The sequence below is a fragment of the Sturnira hondurensis genome, unplaced genomic scaffold (genome assembly GCF_014824575.4).
Source record: "Sturnira hondurensis isolate 20B ecotype Veracruz unplaced genomic scaffold, ASM1482457v3 Scaffold0007406, whole genome shotgun sequence".
In the NCBI taxonomy this organism is placed as follows: Eukaryota; Metazoa; Chordata; class Mammalia; order Chiroptera; family Phyllostomidae; genus Sturnira; species Sturnira hondurensis.
In genome coordinates, this window is record NW_028080037.1 from 3,601,623 (window position 1) to 3,619,990 (window position 18,368).

General features: G+C 60.5%; 1 protein-coding gene across 5 annotated transcripts; it reads right to left on the minus strand.

Moving 5' to 3' along the window:
- Window positions 1-99: 99 nt before the first annotated feature.
- Window positions 100-17,627, minus strand: B3GNT4 (UDP-GlcNAc:betaGal beta-1,3-N-acetylglucosaminyltransferase 4). Of its 5 annotated transcripts, none has more exons than XM_037052002.1 (13): window positions 17,169-17,627; window positions 15,922-16,182; window positions 14,766-14,876; window positions 12,037-12,176; window positions 9,848-10,086; window positions 9,105-9,292; window positions 8,485-8,705; window positions 6,647-6,788; window positions 6,324-6,476; window positions 6,143-6,250; window positions 5,856-5,883; window positions 5,708-5,743; window positions 100-1,301 (listed from the first exon to the last, which is right to left on the minus strand). In XM_037052002.1, the coding sequence occupies exons 1-13, from the start codon at window positions 17,343-17,345 to the stop codon at window positions 220-222; spliced, it is 2,886 nt and encodes a 961-aa protein (XP_036907897.1). In that variant the 5' UTR covers window positions 17,346-17,627; the 3' UTR covers window positions 100-219. The 5 variants fall into 5 exon arrangements, with proteins under 5 accessions (XP_036907897.1, XP_036907896.1, XP_036907899.1 ...); XM_037052001.1 differs by having other exon boundaries at window positions 6,062-6,250; XM_037052003.1 differs by lacking the exon at window positions 100-1,301 and adding an exon at window positions 3,443-3,568 and having other exon boundaries at window positions 6,062-6,250; window positions 17,169-17,626.
- Between the last annotated feature and the right edge of the window lie 741 nt (window positions 17,628-18,368).

An 18,368-nucleotide genomic window follows, 5' to 3' on the forward strand; every position in this document is an offset into this window, starting at 1 on the left:
TTTGCCCTTCCCCCGAGGCGAGTCTAGCCCCGTGGGGCTCCAGCAGCCCCCCACCCCTTGGAGTCCTAGCTCCCATTCAACACATGCCGAACAAGTGAGCCAGGTTGCAGTGTTTTTAATCAAAGTTAGAAAAGTTGGGAGGAGGTTAGGAAAACTATTTCCTGTAGATGGTCACAGGTCAAGTTTCAAGTTCGTTGATTTCTCATGATAGGAAACTGCTCAGCCCACCCCTCGGAGCTGGGACAAGGGAGCTGCTGTGCACTTGAGCCCGTCATCTGTCACCAGTGCCCACATGGTCCACATCTCCAGGGGGCTGAGGCGGTGCACCAGGAGCAGCCCTCTGTACAGGCAGGGGTCCAGGGGGTCCAGGGGCCGCCGTATGCCAAATGTCTTGAAGCCAGCGTGGTGCACAGGGCTCACCCCCAGCTTCCTCAGGCACATGCCCACGAAGACGTCGTCGATGGGGAAGAGTTCAGCCTCTTCCACGGCTGCTTGGAGGTGCTGCACGGTGGCTCTGGACATGACATACCCTCCACCCCCAGCATAGGGCGGGTAGTGGCGGGCTCTGTACATGGAGGGTGGGATGAAGTATTTGACCTTGGTGTTCCTGTTAGGTAGAGCCTGGCGGATGACATCTCCCACCAAGAGGTCCTGGGCTGGATCCCAGCCATCCAGGAACTCCAAGACATTGGGGACGTGGACAAAAACATCATCATCTCCCTTTAGCACAAAGTGTGCCTGGGGACAGGCAGCTGCCACCCAGCGCTGCAGGTGCAGCTCCTTGAGGGTCAGGTTGAAGAAGTCCTCAGCAAAGTCCCACTGCAGGATGTCGCCAAACTCCCGACTCTCGTAGGCCAGCAGCTGGGCAGGGGGTGCAGGTCCTGCCACCCCGAGAAGAAACACCAGTCTCAGCTGCCGTCCCCTAGCCCAGTCCCCTGCCCGTCCCCACGTGCCTCGGATGGCTGCACGCCGCTCCACGTGGCCAGGCTGTGACTTAATGGCCAGGAGCAGAAAGACATCCTTGGCACAGCCTGAAGGCTCCAACAAGATGGAGAAGTTGCGGCAGTGGCGATAGGTCAAGAAGAGCCGGTGACGGCTAGGCAGGGACAGGGAGGCATTGGCCACTGTGTGGTTGGGTGGACACGGACTGCGGCGGGGCCCTGGGGGAGCCCAGAAGGGCTGGTGGGCTGTGGGGGGCCCTGCCGGCTCGGCCTCCTTCTTCAGGAAGAGCAGGCAGCTGAGCAGCAGCGCGGCGAGGCTGTACAGGACCAGCCAGCCCAGCCTGCGGAACATGGCGGGGCCTGCGAGGGAAGAGCGCGTCAGTGGGAAGAGAGCCCCGGCTACCCACAACCCGGAGTCTAGTCTAAGTCCCAGCTGTCCTCGGGGCCTTAATTATTCATTTCAGCTGCTCTGCACTTCCTCCGGCTCTTTCCAGAGTCATCTTTCCCGAGGACAGAGTGAGCACACCTGCTCTGCTGTCAGGGGGCTCCTAGATCAGCTTTTTCCCCCGAAATGACTTGCAGCCACTTTAAATAAACGGAGGTGCCATGAGCGTTTTCAGCATTTTCCCATAAACTCCAGTCCCTTACATGCTTTAGTGAAAATGGCACAAAGCTAGTTTAGCTTCCGGTAAAATTCGTTCTAACTACCAAACATGACATCCTGGGCTCCTGCGTCTAAAGTCACGATTCCCAAAAAGTCTAGGGTCTGGTCTGGTGGGAGGCCCTATGTCGTGTGACAGCCCCGACAGAGCAGGAGTGGAGGCGGCCACCACAGGGCACGCCCGCTGAAGGGGCCTGAGTTTCCTGGGAGCCAACCCCGAGGGTTAGTGACCAGCCACAGGGGGAGCAGTCGGCTAGTGGGAGGGCTGGAGACGCCCCGGGGAGGAGGCAGAGAGACCTGCCCGCAGAGGCGCCTGCCCCAGGTCCAGGGCAGCAAAGCCCGGCCCTAATGCCCCCCTCCACCCCTCTGGCCACACTGTCCTGGTCCGACAAGCCATCACGTCTGTCCAGTCTACCAGCACTGGCCTCGGCCTGTTGTCCCGCTGCCCCATACAGAAGCATCTTCTGTAGCTGCTCAGGGTGTTGGTGCCAGGGTCACAGCCCTCAAGAGGAGGGACAGACCCTTAAAAACCAGCACGAATGTCAGATAGTGCTGAGGACATCCCAGCAGTGTCACAGAATCCAGGGACGGGATGTTGTCCGGCCCACAGTGGTTTAGAGCGCCCACCCTGATAAAGGACGTCTGAGCAAGAACTGAATGCAGTAACAATCTGGGGGGCCGAGCTCGAGGTGCTGGAGGCTGGGGACGGGGACGGGGCCGCAGGCCGCTGTGTGTGGGGCTGGCTGGGGGACGGGGAAGCGCCCGGGCGACGGCGGCTGGGGGCCCCAGGAGGGAGGGGCAGAGGCCGGGAGGAGCGAGGCTGTTCAGAAGGCCACGTCGCTGCTGCCGCGGTAGATAACGGGCTGCGGAGGGGCGGAGACGGCAGCAGGAGCCCAGGTGAGAACGCGCCTGAAGACGCAGGTGCGGCCCGGGCGGCGGCGGAGTCGGATGGGTTCCGGGAGTGGGAAATGGGTTTCAGGCGTGGACGGCACGCGGGCCGAGGGCCGGCGGCTGGGTGCTGTGCGCGTCTGTGGGCCCAAGCGCTCTGCCCACCGCGCCCCCACCTCGCGGCGACCCGCAGCCCCCGCGCCCCACCCGCGCCTCCTGCAGTTGCACACCCGCTTCCCCTTCCCTCCGGAGACGAGCTCACGACCCCGCCCTAAGTGAGGTGCCGAGTCCCAAGGGTCTGCAGTCGTTTCTGGGGGGACAGCTGCCTCACAGGGCTCGGCGACCCGACGCGCACGACGCGGCAGAGCCCAGGGCCGGCTCCTTCCTTTCACGTGTCTCTGCGGGGCCTCGGGGTCGCAAAGCACGAACCAGGGGCCCCGCGGGGAGCACCCCTCCGGGCCCGAGCCCACGAGCCGCTGGCGCCGCGTGTCGAGGCGTCTGGGGCAAGCGGCCCAGGCTACCGACCCAGGCTGGACCCGTCCCGGCGCGTGGCCGCAGCGGGGAAGGAGGGAGGCGAGGAGCCCGCCGCGGCCAGACCCTGCGCCGCCCGAGAGGGTTCTGGCATCCCCGGGACAGCTGGGGCGCCCCTCTGTGCACAAGACGCCCCTCGCAGCAGCGGGGCTCCGGGGTCGCGGCCGGGCATGGCCCGCGCCGGACCTACCTGAGCCTTGCAGCCCGTCGGGCACAGGCGAGGGGTTCGGCAAACAGCGCCGGCAGCGGAGCGCAGACCCGAAGCTCCGGCAGCACGCACCTCGCGCACCTTTGGGCAGTGGGCGGACCCCGCGCCTGGTCCCGCCCACAAGTGGGCGGGCTGTGGCGCGGCCCCTCCCACCCGGGGTCTCCACTGCTCCCCGACGCGCGGCTGCCAGACAGACACGGAGCTGCGGTGCTCACAACAACCTTTAATGCGGCCACAAGGCGAGGATCCGCAGCGCCTCCTCGGCCGAGCGGCACTGCGTCAGCTGCACCTGCACCTCCACCGTCAGCGGCTCCGGCTGGTAGTCGCCCTCCACAAACACTGAGTGAGGGACGAGCACGGGAGTCGGGAGCCGGGTCCCTGCCCGACCACAAACGCCAGCCCCGCCTCCGTGCGTCCTGACGGGGCCGGACCCGGCTCAGACTCCGTGATACCGAATAAAACGAAATCACATTTGATCGAGGGATCACCACTGCACTTGAAAAGACACTGACAGGCAGTGGGTATTCAGACGTGAATATATGGCAAATAGTTTCTTTAAAAAAAACAAAAATGAATGAAGCAAGCCTGGCACTTCAGGGAAAGCAACCGAAAGCACTTCGACAAATTCCCAACACTCAAACAGAAATTCGAATTTTGCAACATTGTATCTACCACCGCAAGCTTAGTTTGCCCGCACACTCCGAGGCCCTTCTCATGATACGTAGAGGTGGTGATATTGAAGAGCGTGGGTTTTGGGTAGTGTATGACGACGTGTGTCCACACCTGCGTGACTCTGGGTTTTACAAAGGACCAAGGTCTGGTGCTGCGAACTGTGCGCTCAAAATGCAGCGTAGCCCAGGGGCCTTTAACGTGGCTCATCATGAAAGCATCCATTCCTATAGATTCAGCTTTCACGTCGTAATAATCTTCAAAAAAACTCGGGCCCGGATTCCCCTCATACACTTCAACCCAGCACAAGGGAGGGGCCCAGGAGCGACTTGGGCGATTGCAGCTATCCTCAATTAAGTCATCTAAAAGGTTTATGTCAATGTAAAAAATAACTCCGAGGCCATCTTAACACCATAGCTGGGCCCCAACTCACATGTCAATGTTCGTAAGGATCTTCAGATCCAAGCCATGTAAATCTCTTGGGCTTTTTCAAAGTCATTTTGCCTATCCTAGCTCCTTTGTAGTTCCACATGCATGTTAAATTCAGATCGCCGATTTCTGTTTTTAAACAATCCCTCTGAGATTGAGACTGAAATGGCGTCGAATCTACAGATCAATTTGAGAGAAACTGACACCTTAACAGTAGTCGATCTCCTTATCCATCTACATAGTATACCGACCTTATACTTCTGTCAGGTGAATTTTTTCATTGAGAAAATCCTCATAAAATTCAACATTTTAACCATGTTCAAAGCATGTTCACAGCGTCATGCCACCCCATTCCAGAACGCTTTCATCACTCCAGATGGAAACTCCTCGCCCAACGGCGGCAGTCTCTCCCCAGGCCCCCTTCTCCCAGGCCCCAGCAACCAACTAATCTACTGTCTGTTTCTATGGCTTTGCCTATTCGGAACATTTCATGTAAATGTGACTGTGCACGGCCTTTGGTGTCTGGCCTCTCTCACTCAGCTTCGCGTTCTCAGGGCTCACCTGCGCTGCGGTAGTGGGGGCGAGTGCCTCGTCCCTTTCCGTGGCTGAGTCATAGTGCACAGGGGCGGGGCCGAGCCACAATTTGCGTTGTCCATCAACGCGCCCTGGGCTGCTTTCACTCTCTGCCTGCTGTGACACCTGCTGCTGGGGCCTGGCCTCACCCTTTGAGGCGGCCTGCCAGCTGACCGCCCTCTCCGCCACCTCCCCCTCCCAGCCAGGCCGTTCCAACACTCAGCTCTGAAACTTAGCTCTTTCAGATACATGGGCGGCTGCCCACCACCCACAGAACAAGTCCAGACTCCTCTTAGGGCAGTTAGGGGCTAATGAACCGAAGCAGGAGCCAGATGACAGCTGAGCCAGGGGACTGTGGGTCAGGATCCCCCTGAGTCCCCCATCCCACCTTGTCCTGGTTCCTAGCCCCAAGTGCTTTCCCTGCCATGGGAGACCCACAGCAGGCGGCTCTGGTCTCGGGGCCACAGGGAAGATGACTTGGCCCTCAGGCGGGGTGGCCCCCGCATTGGCTGGAAGGTAGGGTTCTCCATCCTTCCACCCCTGTAGTCCTGCACAGGCTCACTCCTCCGCAGTCCTGCTATGACCGGAATGTGGGTGCCCCCCGCATTCGTATGTGCAGTCCTGCCCCCCAGAGGTGATGGTGTCCAGAGGTGAAGCCTTTGGGAGGTGACTAGTGCACGAGGGCGGAGCCATCACGATGGGACTAGCGTCCTTGGAAAAGGAACCCCAGAGAACCCCCCTGCCCCTGCTTCCAGGCCAGGACCCCGGGAGAAGGCGGAGGCTGTGAACCAGGAAGGGGGCCCTCACCTGTCACCTGGGCCTTGCTCTTCCCGGGCTCCAGAGCTGTGGGAAAGAAGCACCTGTTGTTCACCAGCCGCTCGGTCTGTGCTGCTCCCGTGGGCAGACATGGGTCCTCAGCAAACACCCAGCCCTCAGTCCCCGTCGTCACCCTTACATTTTTTTGCTTTCTTATTCCTGGAGTCCTGAGAGAGAGAACCACCAAAGAAGACGCTCACAAGGTGGGGGGGTCGGGGAAGGGGTGGATGCAGATGCAGGGCGGGGTCTCCCGGGGGGAGCGGGCCCACCCACCACCCGGCCCCACGGCCCTTTCTTGCCCAGCACCATTTCTGTGCGGAGGGTGTGGCGGGGGCCCCACGGTACCCTGAGGAATGTCAGCCTGTCGGACTCCAAGGTGCGGATCACCCCGAAGTTGCACAGGGTGGACACGAGGGACTCGCCCACCAGCAGCGGCTCCAGGACCACGGAGCTGCTGCCCAACACCCTCAGGATAGGTGGGTCCTGGTGGAGCTCCTTGGGAAGGTCTCTCTTCTTCTTGGACCCCTTCTGTTCCTGTGAGGAGAGGCCAGGAGGGTGACAGGGGCCCCGGGAACGCACCCAGAGCCACTGCCCAGGCCAGTGGTACCTTCGTCATCTCCTTCTTCCCTCTGGCGGCCTTGTCCTTCCCATCTTGCCCCTTCTGGCCCGTCTCCTCTTTCTCTTTCTTGTTCTCCCCTTTTTCCTTCTTGGCAGGCAAGGGACTGTCCGGGGGAGGTGGCACCTCAGGCCACGACAGAATCTAGGGGACGCAGCAAGGCGGCCTTGCGTGAGCACGGCCAAGCTGGGGCTGGCGGGAGTCCTTCTGGAAAGGTGCAAACCAGGGAGCAGGGCCACAGAGGCCGAAACAGAAAACCGGGAGTGGGGAGGGGCCGCGTGTCTGCGTCCGTGTCCGGGGACCCCAGAGCCCACCTTCTCCTCCACGATGGTCACCGTGGTCCCCGCCAGCAGGAAGGCCTTGAGTGGCACCAGGCCCCTGAGCGTGTGCTGCCTCTCATAGTTGCAGGAGATGATATCTGCCCAGGGCTTGCGGGAGGTGCTGAAGAGGACTGTTCTGGGAGGGGACAGGAACCCAGGGCGTCATCGACCAGGCTGGCAACAGGCCGTGGGGCACTGTGGGATGACATGGGCCTGGGGCTGACCGCTGCCAGGTGGGGCCAAGACCAGGAGGCCAGGAAGGGGGCAGAGACATCATGAGGAAAGTGGGACGGCGGACGCTGAGTGGGGACTCCCTTCCAGGGGGTGAGGGGGGACGAGACGGAGAACAGGGGTGGAAGCCAACCAGAAACAAATCAGAAGTGTTTAAGAACCTCAGCAGAGTAGGAGCAGAATTGTTTCAGATTCCCTGAGTCCTCCCCAAGTGCTAAAATATCGTTTACAAATGCATCTAGGATAACGGTTGCTCAGTCTCTTTCAGATGGCCTTTGCCACCGCAGCCCCATCCAAGGCACAAACCTGGCGCGTGGGTGCCCCTCCTGAGAACACGCTCCCCCCCAGTTGACCTTTCCACACACACACCCCGCCCCCGCCAAGCTTCTGCCACCTGTCTCCTCCTTGTGCCATTGCAGAGGCCCACACACCTGCCCGGACTTTCCCGAGGTGGCAGGTGCTGCACAGGGTGAGGGGCAACGACCACTGGGTCACTTCCCTCCCGTGGTGGGTGAGGGCCCACAGGCCAAGGGCTGTCCTGCTTGTCATCTGCAGCCCAGAGACCCAGAATCAAGCCCATTAAGAGCAGAGAGACATTTTTCGAATTTACATAATGTTTGAAGTGGTGGAATTATTGGTGGCTCTGATTTTTTTTTTTGTTCACCTTTTCCAAGTTACAACCACCGCCCTGTCAGCCGCGGCAGTGACCAGCTGGTCCGTCACTGTCTTCTCTCTGTCTCCACAGGGGACACCAGCAGTGGAGGGGGTGGGCAGCTTGAGCTCCCCCACATCCCCAACAAGCCTGCATCATTTCCTTGGAGATGAGGTTTTAGATAATTTTTAAAAAGTAAAATTTTTGCACACTTTGAGAAGCTAGTTTCTGCAGCTCCTCGAGGGCGCTGGCGGCAGGATCTGCAGGAGGCCACCGGCTGGGCTCGGTGCCTGGGTCAGTCCCTGCACTGCAGTCGGAAAACACAGCCACACACGCTGATGTCAGGACGTTTGTCAAAAAAAAAAAAAAAAAAAAAAACCCAAAACACAAAAACAAAAACAAAAAACAAAGCTCCATGTTTTAAAATGAGTACAAAATAGCCCTGGCTGGTGTGGCTCAGTGGATTGAGTGTGGGCCTGCGAACCACACGATCCCAGTTCGATTCCCAGTCAGGGCACATGCCTGGGTTGCAGGCCAGTTCCCAGCAGGGGACACACGAGAGGCAACCATACATTGATTTTTCTCTCTCTCTCTCCTTCCCTTCCCCGCTAAAGATAAATAAATAAATTCCTAGAGCTTCCTGAATGAGCTTCAGTCCTGAATGAGCCCTGACTCTAACGAGTAGAGACCAGACTCTATTGTCAAAGTCAAAGTCATCATCGGAAAGGCTCTCTGGATCGGGCACCCGCCGTCAGGTACCCGGCTGGGGGGACGCGAACCATCAGGTGGCGGCGGGATGGGAGGCCCAGGAACTAAAACTGTAGACAGAACGGTTTCCACCCCCGCCCAGGCTCCAGGGAGCGCTCAGCCGACAGGGGGGCGGGGGGGGGCGGGGAAGGCGGGGAGGTCCAGCCCGGCTGGGACCCTGGCGACCCGGGCCCGTCCTTACCCCGGGGACGGGAAGAGCCGGGGGTCGACCCTCGGCCGCAGCTTGGCCAGCTCCTGGGCGGAGTCCGTGGACCTGGGCGGGGACGAAAACGCGGCCGAGCCCAGGGATTCCTCCAGCTCCGCCGACGGGGACGCGGACGTGGGCACGGACTCGGCGGAGCCTGCCGCCTGCTCGGGAGCCGCCTGGCCCGGCTGCTCCTGGCTGGGCGAGGACTTGAAGACCTGCCGGGGGAAACGCGCGGCGCGGAGAGCCGCGCGGGGCGGTGGGCGGGGGCGCGGGGCGGACGCCGCGTCTGGGTGGGTCTCGGGTGTGGCGCGCGCGCGAACTCAGGGGGGCACGTGTCTGGTTCCTTCTGCGAGGAGGGAGACCGGCGCCAGCCGGGCAGGGGCCGGCGACCGGCGGGGCGCGGGTGGGGGTGGCGGGGTTGCAGGGGCGCTCGGTTTGGGGGTGACACTCGGGCTGGGGGTGACACTCCGGCTGCTCCCTTGTTAGGCCTTTGGCTCTTATTTTCAGGGGGCAGAAGGGCGAGTGCCTCCGAGAAAGGCAACCCGGCTCGGAGCTCAGGCTCGGGGCGCTCCTGGGCCCCGCCCCGCGTCCTCAGGCCGGCCCTGGGCGCGCACCTCGGCCACCTCCTCGGGGTACTCGTCTCTCTCGCTTTCTTCGTCCTCCACGAAGTCGTAGGTCACGTAGTAGCTGTACGTGATGAGAGGGCCCTGCGGCCCCGGCTCCGGGTCCAAGACCGAGGTGTCCGGGACCCCCCGGACGGTTCCGACGGTCACCACGAGCTGTGCCTCAGGCGCCAAGAGGTCTGCGGGGGGGGGGGGANTGTGGGGGGGGGGGGGGGGGGCGGGCAGGAGTGAGGGGCTCCGCGGGGCTGGAGGCGGGAACCGCAGGCCGCGGCGTGGGCGGAGCCCTGCAGTTCGCAGACTCGGCTCAGTTGCAGTGACCAGGGGCCACCCCTCCGGCTGGCACCCCTCGGAGGCCTTGTGTCCCCATCTGCGTAATGGAAATGATAGCCGCTCCCCGCAGAGACGTTGTAGAGCCAGACCAAGGGCTTAAGAAGGCGCCGGTGCGGCTCGCAGCCACAAGGGGGGGATCTCAAGCCACCATGGGCATGAAGAGGCTGCGTTGAGAATGCTCCCCATTGTGCCTGGGAAGGGAGGGGACCGAGGAGGTCCCAGCCTCCCCAGCCCTTCTGTCCCCAAACCCCAACCAAAGGAAACAAATCTGGGAGGGACTGAGAAAGAAGGAGAGCCCCACCCAACCAGGGTCCGGCCCACCAGGGAGCCTTGGAGACAGCCCACCCGGGGAAGATGGCGGGTGGGCAGCGGGGTCCCAGGAGCCAGCATGTCATCTGCCTCACCCCCCCTGTTGCGGAGGCCCCGGAACTGGTACTTCTCGGTGGGAGACACGGTGACGTCGTCCAGCACACAGAGCCGGGCCAGGCTGTCGATGGTGAAGCCGCGGTAGTAGGGGACCAGGGCCAGCGGGTTCCCCTGCAGCACCAGGAGCCGCAGGCAGGGCAGGGTGCTGAGGCTGGCGACCATGCCTTGCAGGTCTACCAGGTCGTTGAAGCTCAGGTCCAGGGACACGAGGTTGGGCCTGGAAGGGGAGCAGAGAGGGTCTGACCGACCTGCCGGCCAGGCCTCCCCCAGCCCGCACTCCAGGCCTAGGGCAGACAGGAGGCCTGGTGCTGAGGGTGGGAGGGGGGCTGGCCTTCGTGACTGGCCTGCCTTGGGTGGCCCTTAACTGAGTTAGCCTCCAACACGGCGAGGGCCCTTCTGGCTCTCCTGCCCATGCTGGGTGGCACTGCCGGGCCTGTCAGGTCAGCGAGGCAGCTCCCATGGGGATCCTGACTCAGTGTGGTGTGTCTGGAAGATTCTGGACAGAGGCTGACTGACAAGGGAGGCAGAGCAAAGCCTCTTTGGGGAGGGGCACTGGGTGGGGACAGAGTGTCAGGTGATCTGGGGACATGGGAGGAGATGCAGGAGCTGTGAGGGGGCTGGAAGCCAGAGGACGCTTTCCAAAGCCGGTTGGCAACTGACAGCAGAAGCCGTTTGGTCCAGCTCTGGGGCCACAGGTGTAGGATGGAGGAGGGGTGGAGGGCCGGCGGGGGCAGGGCAGTCCCCCAGGGCCAAGTGGACTGGAAAGCAAACTGAACTCGGTGCTGAGAAGGGAGGCGAGAGGGACGGGGAGACTCTTCCTTAGCACTTCTCTGGGGCCCCCCGACCTGTGACCCTTCTGCACACTGGCTCGGGCACGTCTCCTTGGGTCCTGCAGGGCCAGCCCATCGCTGGGGAATACACGGCCTTGACCCACAATCAGCCCGTCCACAGAACAGGGGAAGCATCCACAGAGTCGAGTAATAACATGTCTACTGTCCTTTTAACTTCAAAGCAGTGAAAGATGGAGGTTTTATATGTTTTTATGAAATCCACACTCAGCATACAAAGGTTACCAGGTTACGGTAAGTGTTATTTTCCCAATAAAACACCGGAACACTTGGTACTCTCCCTGATACTGGCTGCAGGCCAAGTGTGTCTCTTCCCTGAGCTACAACCCGACAGTCAGGGTCTGTGGGAGAATCACGCGAGCGTGGCCCGGTGCGGCGAGGGGGCGTGGGCAGGAGTAGGAGAGAGGACACAGAAGTGAGAGCGCGTTCCCCTGATTACGTGAGAAGGCCGGGCAGCGACACTGACTGATGCCCTCTGCCCCTCCTGGGCCGTGAGGGAGGGAACCACAGTGGACCTCTGCCCACGGGAGGGCACCGCACAGCCCGCTCCCACCAGCCTCCGGGCCCACTGCCTCCCACGGCCTTTCTCGGGCAGCCTCTGGCCTCCTCACCCTCAGGTTGGGGTTGTCTGTTTCCCACGTTTTGCCCACCGAGGGCTGTCGGGGGGTCAGTGGTGCCCCACTCAGGGCAGCCTTGTCCCCCTTGAAGCCATGGCAGGCATGTCAGTTGTCACCGCTGGTGTAGGGTGGGTGGTACCAGCTCCCAGTGGGGAGAGGCTGGGGATGCTGGTGGCCTTCCTGCGGTGCACAAGGCAGCCCCCTGCGGGGAACTGCCCCGTCTACAGTGTGCATGACGGCAGGGCCCGGGTCTCAGGCCTGCTCTGCGCCCTGCAAAGGTCTGGCTTTCTCAGCCTTCTGTGGGGCCCCTTTTGTTGGGTCGGAGACATGAGCCTCGTCTGGAGTCAGCAGCTGAGCGGGAGTTATTACAGCAGAGAGCGGAGTAGGGCCCTCCAGGCCCCCCAGGGTCCAACGCCCATGCCCCTTCCCCTTGCCTCATTGGGGTCCCGCGTTACCAGTGCTCAGCGGTGAGGTACAGACTCTGCTGGGGGCCCAGGAGCTTGTTGTGGCCCAGCCCCAGGTGCTGGAGACCCGGCGGCGGGTGGGCACACAGGCACTCCAAGCTGGTGATGGCGTTGTCATAGAGCTCCAGCACCTGGGGGGGGGGCCGGGAGGGCGCCCATGAGCCCCTCCTTCTCCAGGGGACGTGGCAGAGGAAGTGCCCATCGGAGGCTCGGCCCGCCCTCCTCCGCCNCGCGTTACCAGTGCTCAGCGGTGAGGTACAGACTCTGCTGGGGGCCCAGGAGCTTGTTGTGGCCCAGCCCCAGGTGCTGGAGACCCGGCGGCGGGTGGGCACACAGGCACTCCAAGCTGGTGATGGCGTTGTCATAGAGCTCCAGCACCTGGGGGGGGGGGCCGGGAGGGCGCCCGTGAGCCCCTCCTTCTCCAGGGGACGTGGCAGAGGAAGTGCCCATCGGAGGCTCGGCCCGCCCTCCTCCGCCTCCCCCCCGGACTCCCTCGTGAGAGTCCAGGACCAACGTGTTCCTGCAGCGGGCATCGGAAAGTTTCGTTTTCTTCTGGGAGGGAAACTTCAAAACTGGGGACGGGAGGTGACGCTGGAGCGCATGGGAGGGGAACATGCATGACACTGACAACTCCGTGACCTGCGGCCAGGTCTCCGTGCGGCCCACCCACCCTCCTTTCCACACTGTCTCCGTAAGGGCTGAGTCTGACTAATATGTAGCTTACAGATAAACAGCGTGCTTATAGAAGAATTCTAGGAACCAACTTCAAAAGAGGCCGACTCCGACCGCCAGGCCTCCCAGCTCTGGGGGGTTTGGTGACCTCCAACCGTCAAAGCAGGATGACATAAAACCAGAACAACGTACAACCAGAATGACGTGAAGTCAGGAGGCTGGAGATCCTTATCGGAATGGATGGGGCGCAGCCGCACACAGGGGGCTTTCTACCCCCCTCCCCGGGATCCGCTTTCCCCTCCCTCCGCCTGAGACGTAAAGACGGTCTCGGTGATCAGCATGTCCCATTTTCTCAGGCTGCCAGCTCTTGAATAAACCTACTTTCCTTCCGCCAGCCTGTCGCTCTCTCTTTTTTAATGTATCGATTTTAGAGAAAGAGAGGAAGGAAGAGAGAAACTTCAATTTGTTGTTCCGCCTATTTATGCATTCATTGGTTGCTTACTTATTTATTTTATTTTTTTGTTAAAGATTTTATTTATTTTTAGAGAGAGGGTAAGGGGGAGAAAGAGCGAAACATCAATGTAAGAGAGAAACATTGATCAGTTGCCTCCCATATGTGCCAAGTGGGGACCAAACCCATAACCCAGGCTTGTGTCCAGACAAGGAATCGAACCGGTGACCTTTTGCCTTGTGGGAGGATGCCCAACCAACCAAGAAACACTGGTCAGGACTCACTGGTTGCTTTTCTGTGTGCTCTGACCAGGGATCGAACCTGCAACCCCAGTGTATCAGGACAACGCTCTAACCAGCGGAGCTACCCCTGCCTCTTGATCGTTGGCTTTCACAGGGCAGGCAGCCGGACCCGGACTCGGCATCACCTGGAAAAGCCAGAGGAACCTGGACGGAAAACAGCAACGGTTCTGGTTCCCGTTGCTCTGGAACACTCGCTCGGTGTTTTCTTGATCAGGGCCCTGAGCTCCAGTTCTCAGTCCCTCTGCCGCAAAGTCTTCTAATCCCAGCGCTCGGTGTAAACGTGAAACCGTTTTTGAAGGGATTAAGAAGCCATGTCTGGCTGGTGTGTGGCTCAGTGGATTGAGCGTGGGCCTGTGAACCAAAGGGTTGCTGGTTCGATTCCCAGTCAGGGCACATGCCTGGGTTGCAGGCCAGGTGCCCAGGAGGGGGCGCATGAGAGGCAACCACACATTGATGTTTCTCTCCCACTCTTTCTCCCTCCCTTCCCCTCCCTCTAAAAATAAATAAATAAAATCTCTATGAGATAAAAAAAAAAGTACGGATTGGTAGTTACAAAATAGTCAAGGGGCTGTGAAGCACAGCAGAGGCACCATAGTTGGTAATGTTACGATAACTCCGTACGGGGCCAGGGGCATCGTGGAAACATGGGGGGGGGGGGTCACCCGGGGAAGCATCTGATTGTCTCGGCATTGTGCTGCGCACCTGAAACCAGCACAAATTAACGTCTGAGTTAAATTAGAATTGAGAAATAAAATTTAAATCAAAACAAGATAAAACTGAGACCATTTGGATATGCTGAGCCTAAGACTTACGAGAAAGCCTGGCCTGCCTTTATTTTTAAACACCTTTTTATTGTGGTGAAATGCATCTATCATAATCTGCCACTTGAAACACTTTAAAGTACCAAACTCAGTGGTGTTAAGTTCATTCACATTGTTAGACCATCGTCATCACGATCTGTGTCTGAATTTTCTCATCACCCCAGACAGACACTGCTCCACGAAGCCACAGTTCCCCACGGCCCCTCCCCCACCCCCGCGGCCACTGGTAACTTCCCACCTAGTGTCTGCCCCCTGGATTTGTCCCTTCTGCGTAGTTCGTGGAGCTGGCACCATCTAACAAGTGGCCTCCTGTGTCTGGCCTTTGTCATCAGCATCATGTTTTCGGGCTCATGAACGGTGTAGCCTGGGTGACTCCTTTTTATGACTGAATCACAGTCCCCTGCAGGGAGAGGCCGCACTGTGTTTCCACCCATCTGTGGGTAGAGTAGACACTGGGGTTGTCCCCACCTTTTGGCAACCATGAATGGTGCTGCCACGAACACTGGCGCACATGAGTCGGAGTCCCTGCCTTCCTTTGGGGCTCTGTCTCCCTGGGAAGGGAATTGCTGAGTCTGCGGAAATTCTACTTCTGAGGGACCTGACCCCCCTCTGGAGGGCCTGGGGCCAGGCCTTACCCACGGCTACGGTGTGTCGGGGTGGGGGGGGCAGGTCCCCAGGCAGCGCACGCTCCCAGACTTGAGCTTGGTCTGGCCTCCTTTACCTTGAGAGTCGGGGGCAGATTGGTGGCGGTGACCTCCTTGATCTGATTGGCGCTCAGCACCAACTCTTCCAGCCTCGGGAACTTCAGCAGGTCCTTGTCCACCAGGCTCACCTGGAAAGCGAGGAGAGGGCGCGAAGAGCTGGGCTGCGGGAGGCAGGGAGGCAGCGCGGAGCAGCCCCCCAGCGCCGTGAGGATGGCGACAGCTTGTCCGTGCGCTCCTTGCAGTCCGCTCCCTGCACCCCGACCCCCATCCTCCCCGTGAGCCTCTCCTGCCTCCTGCTGCCAGGACCCGCACGTCTCAGGGGCGGCTCCAACCTCTCACCTCTCCGGCCCTCACCCCTCCCGACTGGGGGTGTCGGACCATTTCCAGCTCGGTGACCTGTGGCCTTGTTGGGCTGGAAGCCCCCAAGGGAAGAAGCCCCATTCTCCGTGACTGTCCCCCCTCCCCCAAGCCATGGTGAACCTGGGGGTCTTTAGGCACCACCATGGGTCACAAACAGCGGGGCCAGACCAGAGCCTGTCCGTGAGTCCTCAGCTCCCCGTGGTGTCGGAGACATTGGGGCCCTCCCTGAGGGCCTCTCTTCTCTAGGGTGGCGACCATGCCAGCCTGCCTAGGACTGAGGGGTTCCAGGGACATGAAAGTTCGGTGTTACCACGGGGCAAGTCCCAGGCAAACTGGTTGCTCCCCCTTCCCATCCCCCAAGCACTGTGTCACCCAGTTTCTCCGGGAAAGGGGACTCAAACTCGGGAAGTCAGAGGTCAAGTTCCCATGCAAGGTTTGGGCTCTGTTATTGATATAAGCAAAGAAGGCTTTTTAGAAACAGCAGTTACTACAGTACTGCGCCACATCCCCCCGGAGCCGGCCCCACAGCCGAAAAGAAGTAAAACCAGCATGAACACCTGCAAGGTCTCTACTTGGACCCAGGAGGGTTGACGGCAGGGCGCCCCCAAACCAGCTCTCTAAGACACACCCTTGACTCCCGCCCAGGGTGCAGGAAGACGCTAGGTAACAAAGAACAGGCGAGAGGCTTGCTCTGCCTGGTAGCCCGGTGGGTGAGACGAATCAGAAGCGGAACGGAGCTATCCCGGGCTCTGCCACTTGGCGCCCAGGTTTTCCCTAACGCTGTCCATCACCTCCAGACACCCCCACACTCACCTGCTTGTCCACCACCCGGAGGGACCTGAAATAGGAGTACAAGAAGGTGTCTTTGAGCATCAGGGGATTCTGGATGGCCAGCTGTCTCAGGAACCGGTCCTCCGCGCTGGAGTCTTCCGGCAGGGCCCAGGGCGACTGGGGACTGCAGACCAGGCCCAGCAGGTCCTGCACCGTCTCCTCCCCGGGGCTCGCGGCCTCCTCCTCTCTGGGGGTCAACTCCCTCCACGTGCGCCACGTTCGAGGAAGAAAGCGTGACTTGTTCTGCAGAGGTGGAGGTGGAGAATTTCTAGGAGCCGAAGGTCTCAGGACTGAACAGCTTGTAAAACAGGACAAACAGGGACGAAGAGCTCAGACGATTAGACAAGTCATGGGCGCTTTTGGCTGATAACTGGCCGTGGATGTCGCGACAGACAAGAGAAACTTAAAAAATAACCAACAGAACCATTCTCGCCTTCAGGAGTTTGCTCTTGAGCTGGGACCCTGGAAGATGCCAGTGGAAGTGATTGAACATTTAAGGGAAGATTTCTGTCCTAGAAGCCAGGAGGCGCAAACGGGGGCCTGTGGGACGTCATTAGTGAAGGAGAGAAGGGGAGGCTAAAAGGTGAATTCAGAGCCTTTCCATGCCAGTGAGTGGAAGGCAGATGAATTTGTCCCAGAGTTTACTGTCTCCCTCTCCTTCCTCCAGGAACGTCGTCTCCAAACCCTGAAGCCCAGCACCATCCCAGGCACGGGATCAGTCACTGCGTGCACTGAACGCCTGCTGAGGAAGGCCGGCTCCCCCTGAGCGCTGAGGAGTGTGTGGGGCCCGCCACCTTCCCACCGCCGCCCTTCCGGCCTCAGGACATTCCTGCACACTTGGGGACCCCCATCTCGCGGCCCTGCTCCTCCTCCCCGCCACGGACACGGCCCTTCTGTCCACGTGGCAGCCGCGTCCCAGCTGCTGGCTTGGCTCTCTCGGTGTCTTTAGGGAAGCGAGAGGCCCTCCTCAGCGGGGCGGCCGTGTTCAAGTACCGCAGGCCCAGGGGAGCCACAACTATGGCCCCGAGCCCACCCCTGGGCAGGTTGCTCCCTAAACCTATCTTTAGGAAGAATCATTACTATAGTACTGGGCAGGAGCCCAGATCCTGGACCCCTCTCGGGCGTCCCCAGACCCACCCCCTCTGCCCTGCCTGGCCCGGCTCTCAGTCCCTAAGCCCTGGCTGGCCCGCCCCCAGCGACCCCCAGGTCCCTCCCACCGTCGCCCGCACCCAGCTGCCCGCGCCACACGGAAACTCGTGCAGACACAACCGCCGCAGGTGCTCCTGGACCGCGGCGCTCACAGTCCCGACGGGCGCCTCCGTGGTCCGGACGGGCGTCTTCGTGGACCCGCTCGGCGCCTCCTTGGTCCCGCCAGGCACCTCCATGGCCCCGCCAGGCACCTCCATGGCCCCGCGGGGTCGCGGCTGGACGTTGCTAGGCAACCGCCGGGACGCGCGCCTGCTCTAGGTGGTGCAGCTCTCCGGGATTCCACGACTTCCGGGTGGAGCCAACTCTTCCCGCCGGAAACCCGAGACCCCGACTCAGCCCCAGGAGAGCGGGGTTTTCTCCTCCGGCCTCGTCTTGGCCGCAGCTGGAAAACCGGATGAGACTCCACGGGCCACCGTGGCTGGGGTGTAACGGCTGCGGCTCCCAGCGGGTGCCCAGCGCTTCCCGCACGCCGTGTGGTCTCTCCCCCCAAGAGAAGGGCTAAGCATGATCCCCATTTGACTCATCGGGAAAGGAGAAAGGAGCCCAAGGGCAATCTCAAGATTCTAATCGGTGGATTCCAAGACCCACCGGCCCACCCTCTGACCCACCGGCTCAGCACAGAGGCCCCATTTCAGAGGATCCAGTCTCACCGCTCCTTCCTCTGAGAATCTAGCCCGTGGCCCCGCCCACAGTAGGGGCTCCTGGACACTGGTTTGTGAAATCAGTGGGGTAGGATGATTCTGGATCCTATAATTTGGACAAATGCAGCACCAGCACTGAGATATAATTTGCCTGCCCTAAAGTGCATGGGTTTAAGGTAGGCAGAGCTGTGAGTTTCAGTACGGTCACAGGGCAGCTGGATTCCGAGCGCACCTCTGGCTCTAATCTGGTTTTCAGCAATCAACCTCCCTCCCCCATCCACCCAGCCCCTGGCAACCACTCGGGTGCTTTCTGTCCCGATTGATCTTTCTTCTTCTGAATTCTTCGCATCAGTGGAATCACACGATATTCGTCCCGCTGTATCTGGTTTCCCAGGGTCAGCACTTCATTCCTTTTTCAGGAGGAATGATAGCCCACTGCACGCACAGAACACATCTTGCTTATTCATTTCATCCATTGATAGAGATTTGGGCTGTCTTCCCTCTCCAGCTCCGATGAATAATGCTGCTGTGGACGTTCGTGTTCAGGTGTTCGCGTGAACATAGGTCTCCGTCTCTCTC

What these genes read in the sequence shown, in the direction of transcription:
- B3GNT4 (XM_037052001.1), bottom strand. Translation starts at nt 17,345, where the DNA reads ATGGAGGTGCCTGGCGGGGCCATGGAGGTGCCTGGCGGGACCAAGGAG. An exon ending in ACAGGCTGACATTCCTCAGG is followed by an intron (nt 5,884 to 6,061) that starts GTACCGTGGGGC and finishes TCTCTCTCTCAG; the next exon opens with GACTCCAGGAATAAGAAAGC. An exon ending in GAATAAGAAAGCAAAAAAAT is followed by an intron (nt 5,744 to 5,855) that starts GTAAGGGTGACG and finishes TCTTTCCCACAG; the next exon opens with CTCTGGAGCCCGGGAAGAGC.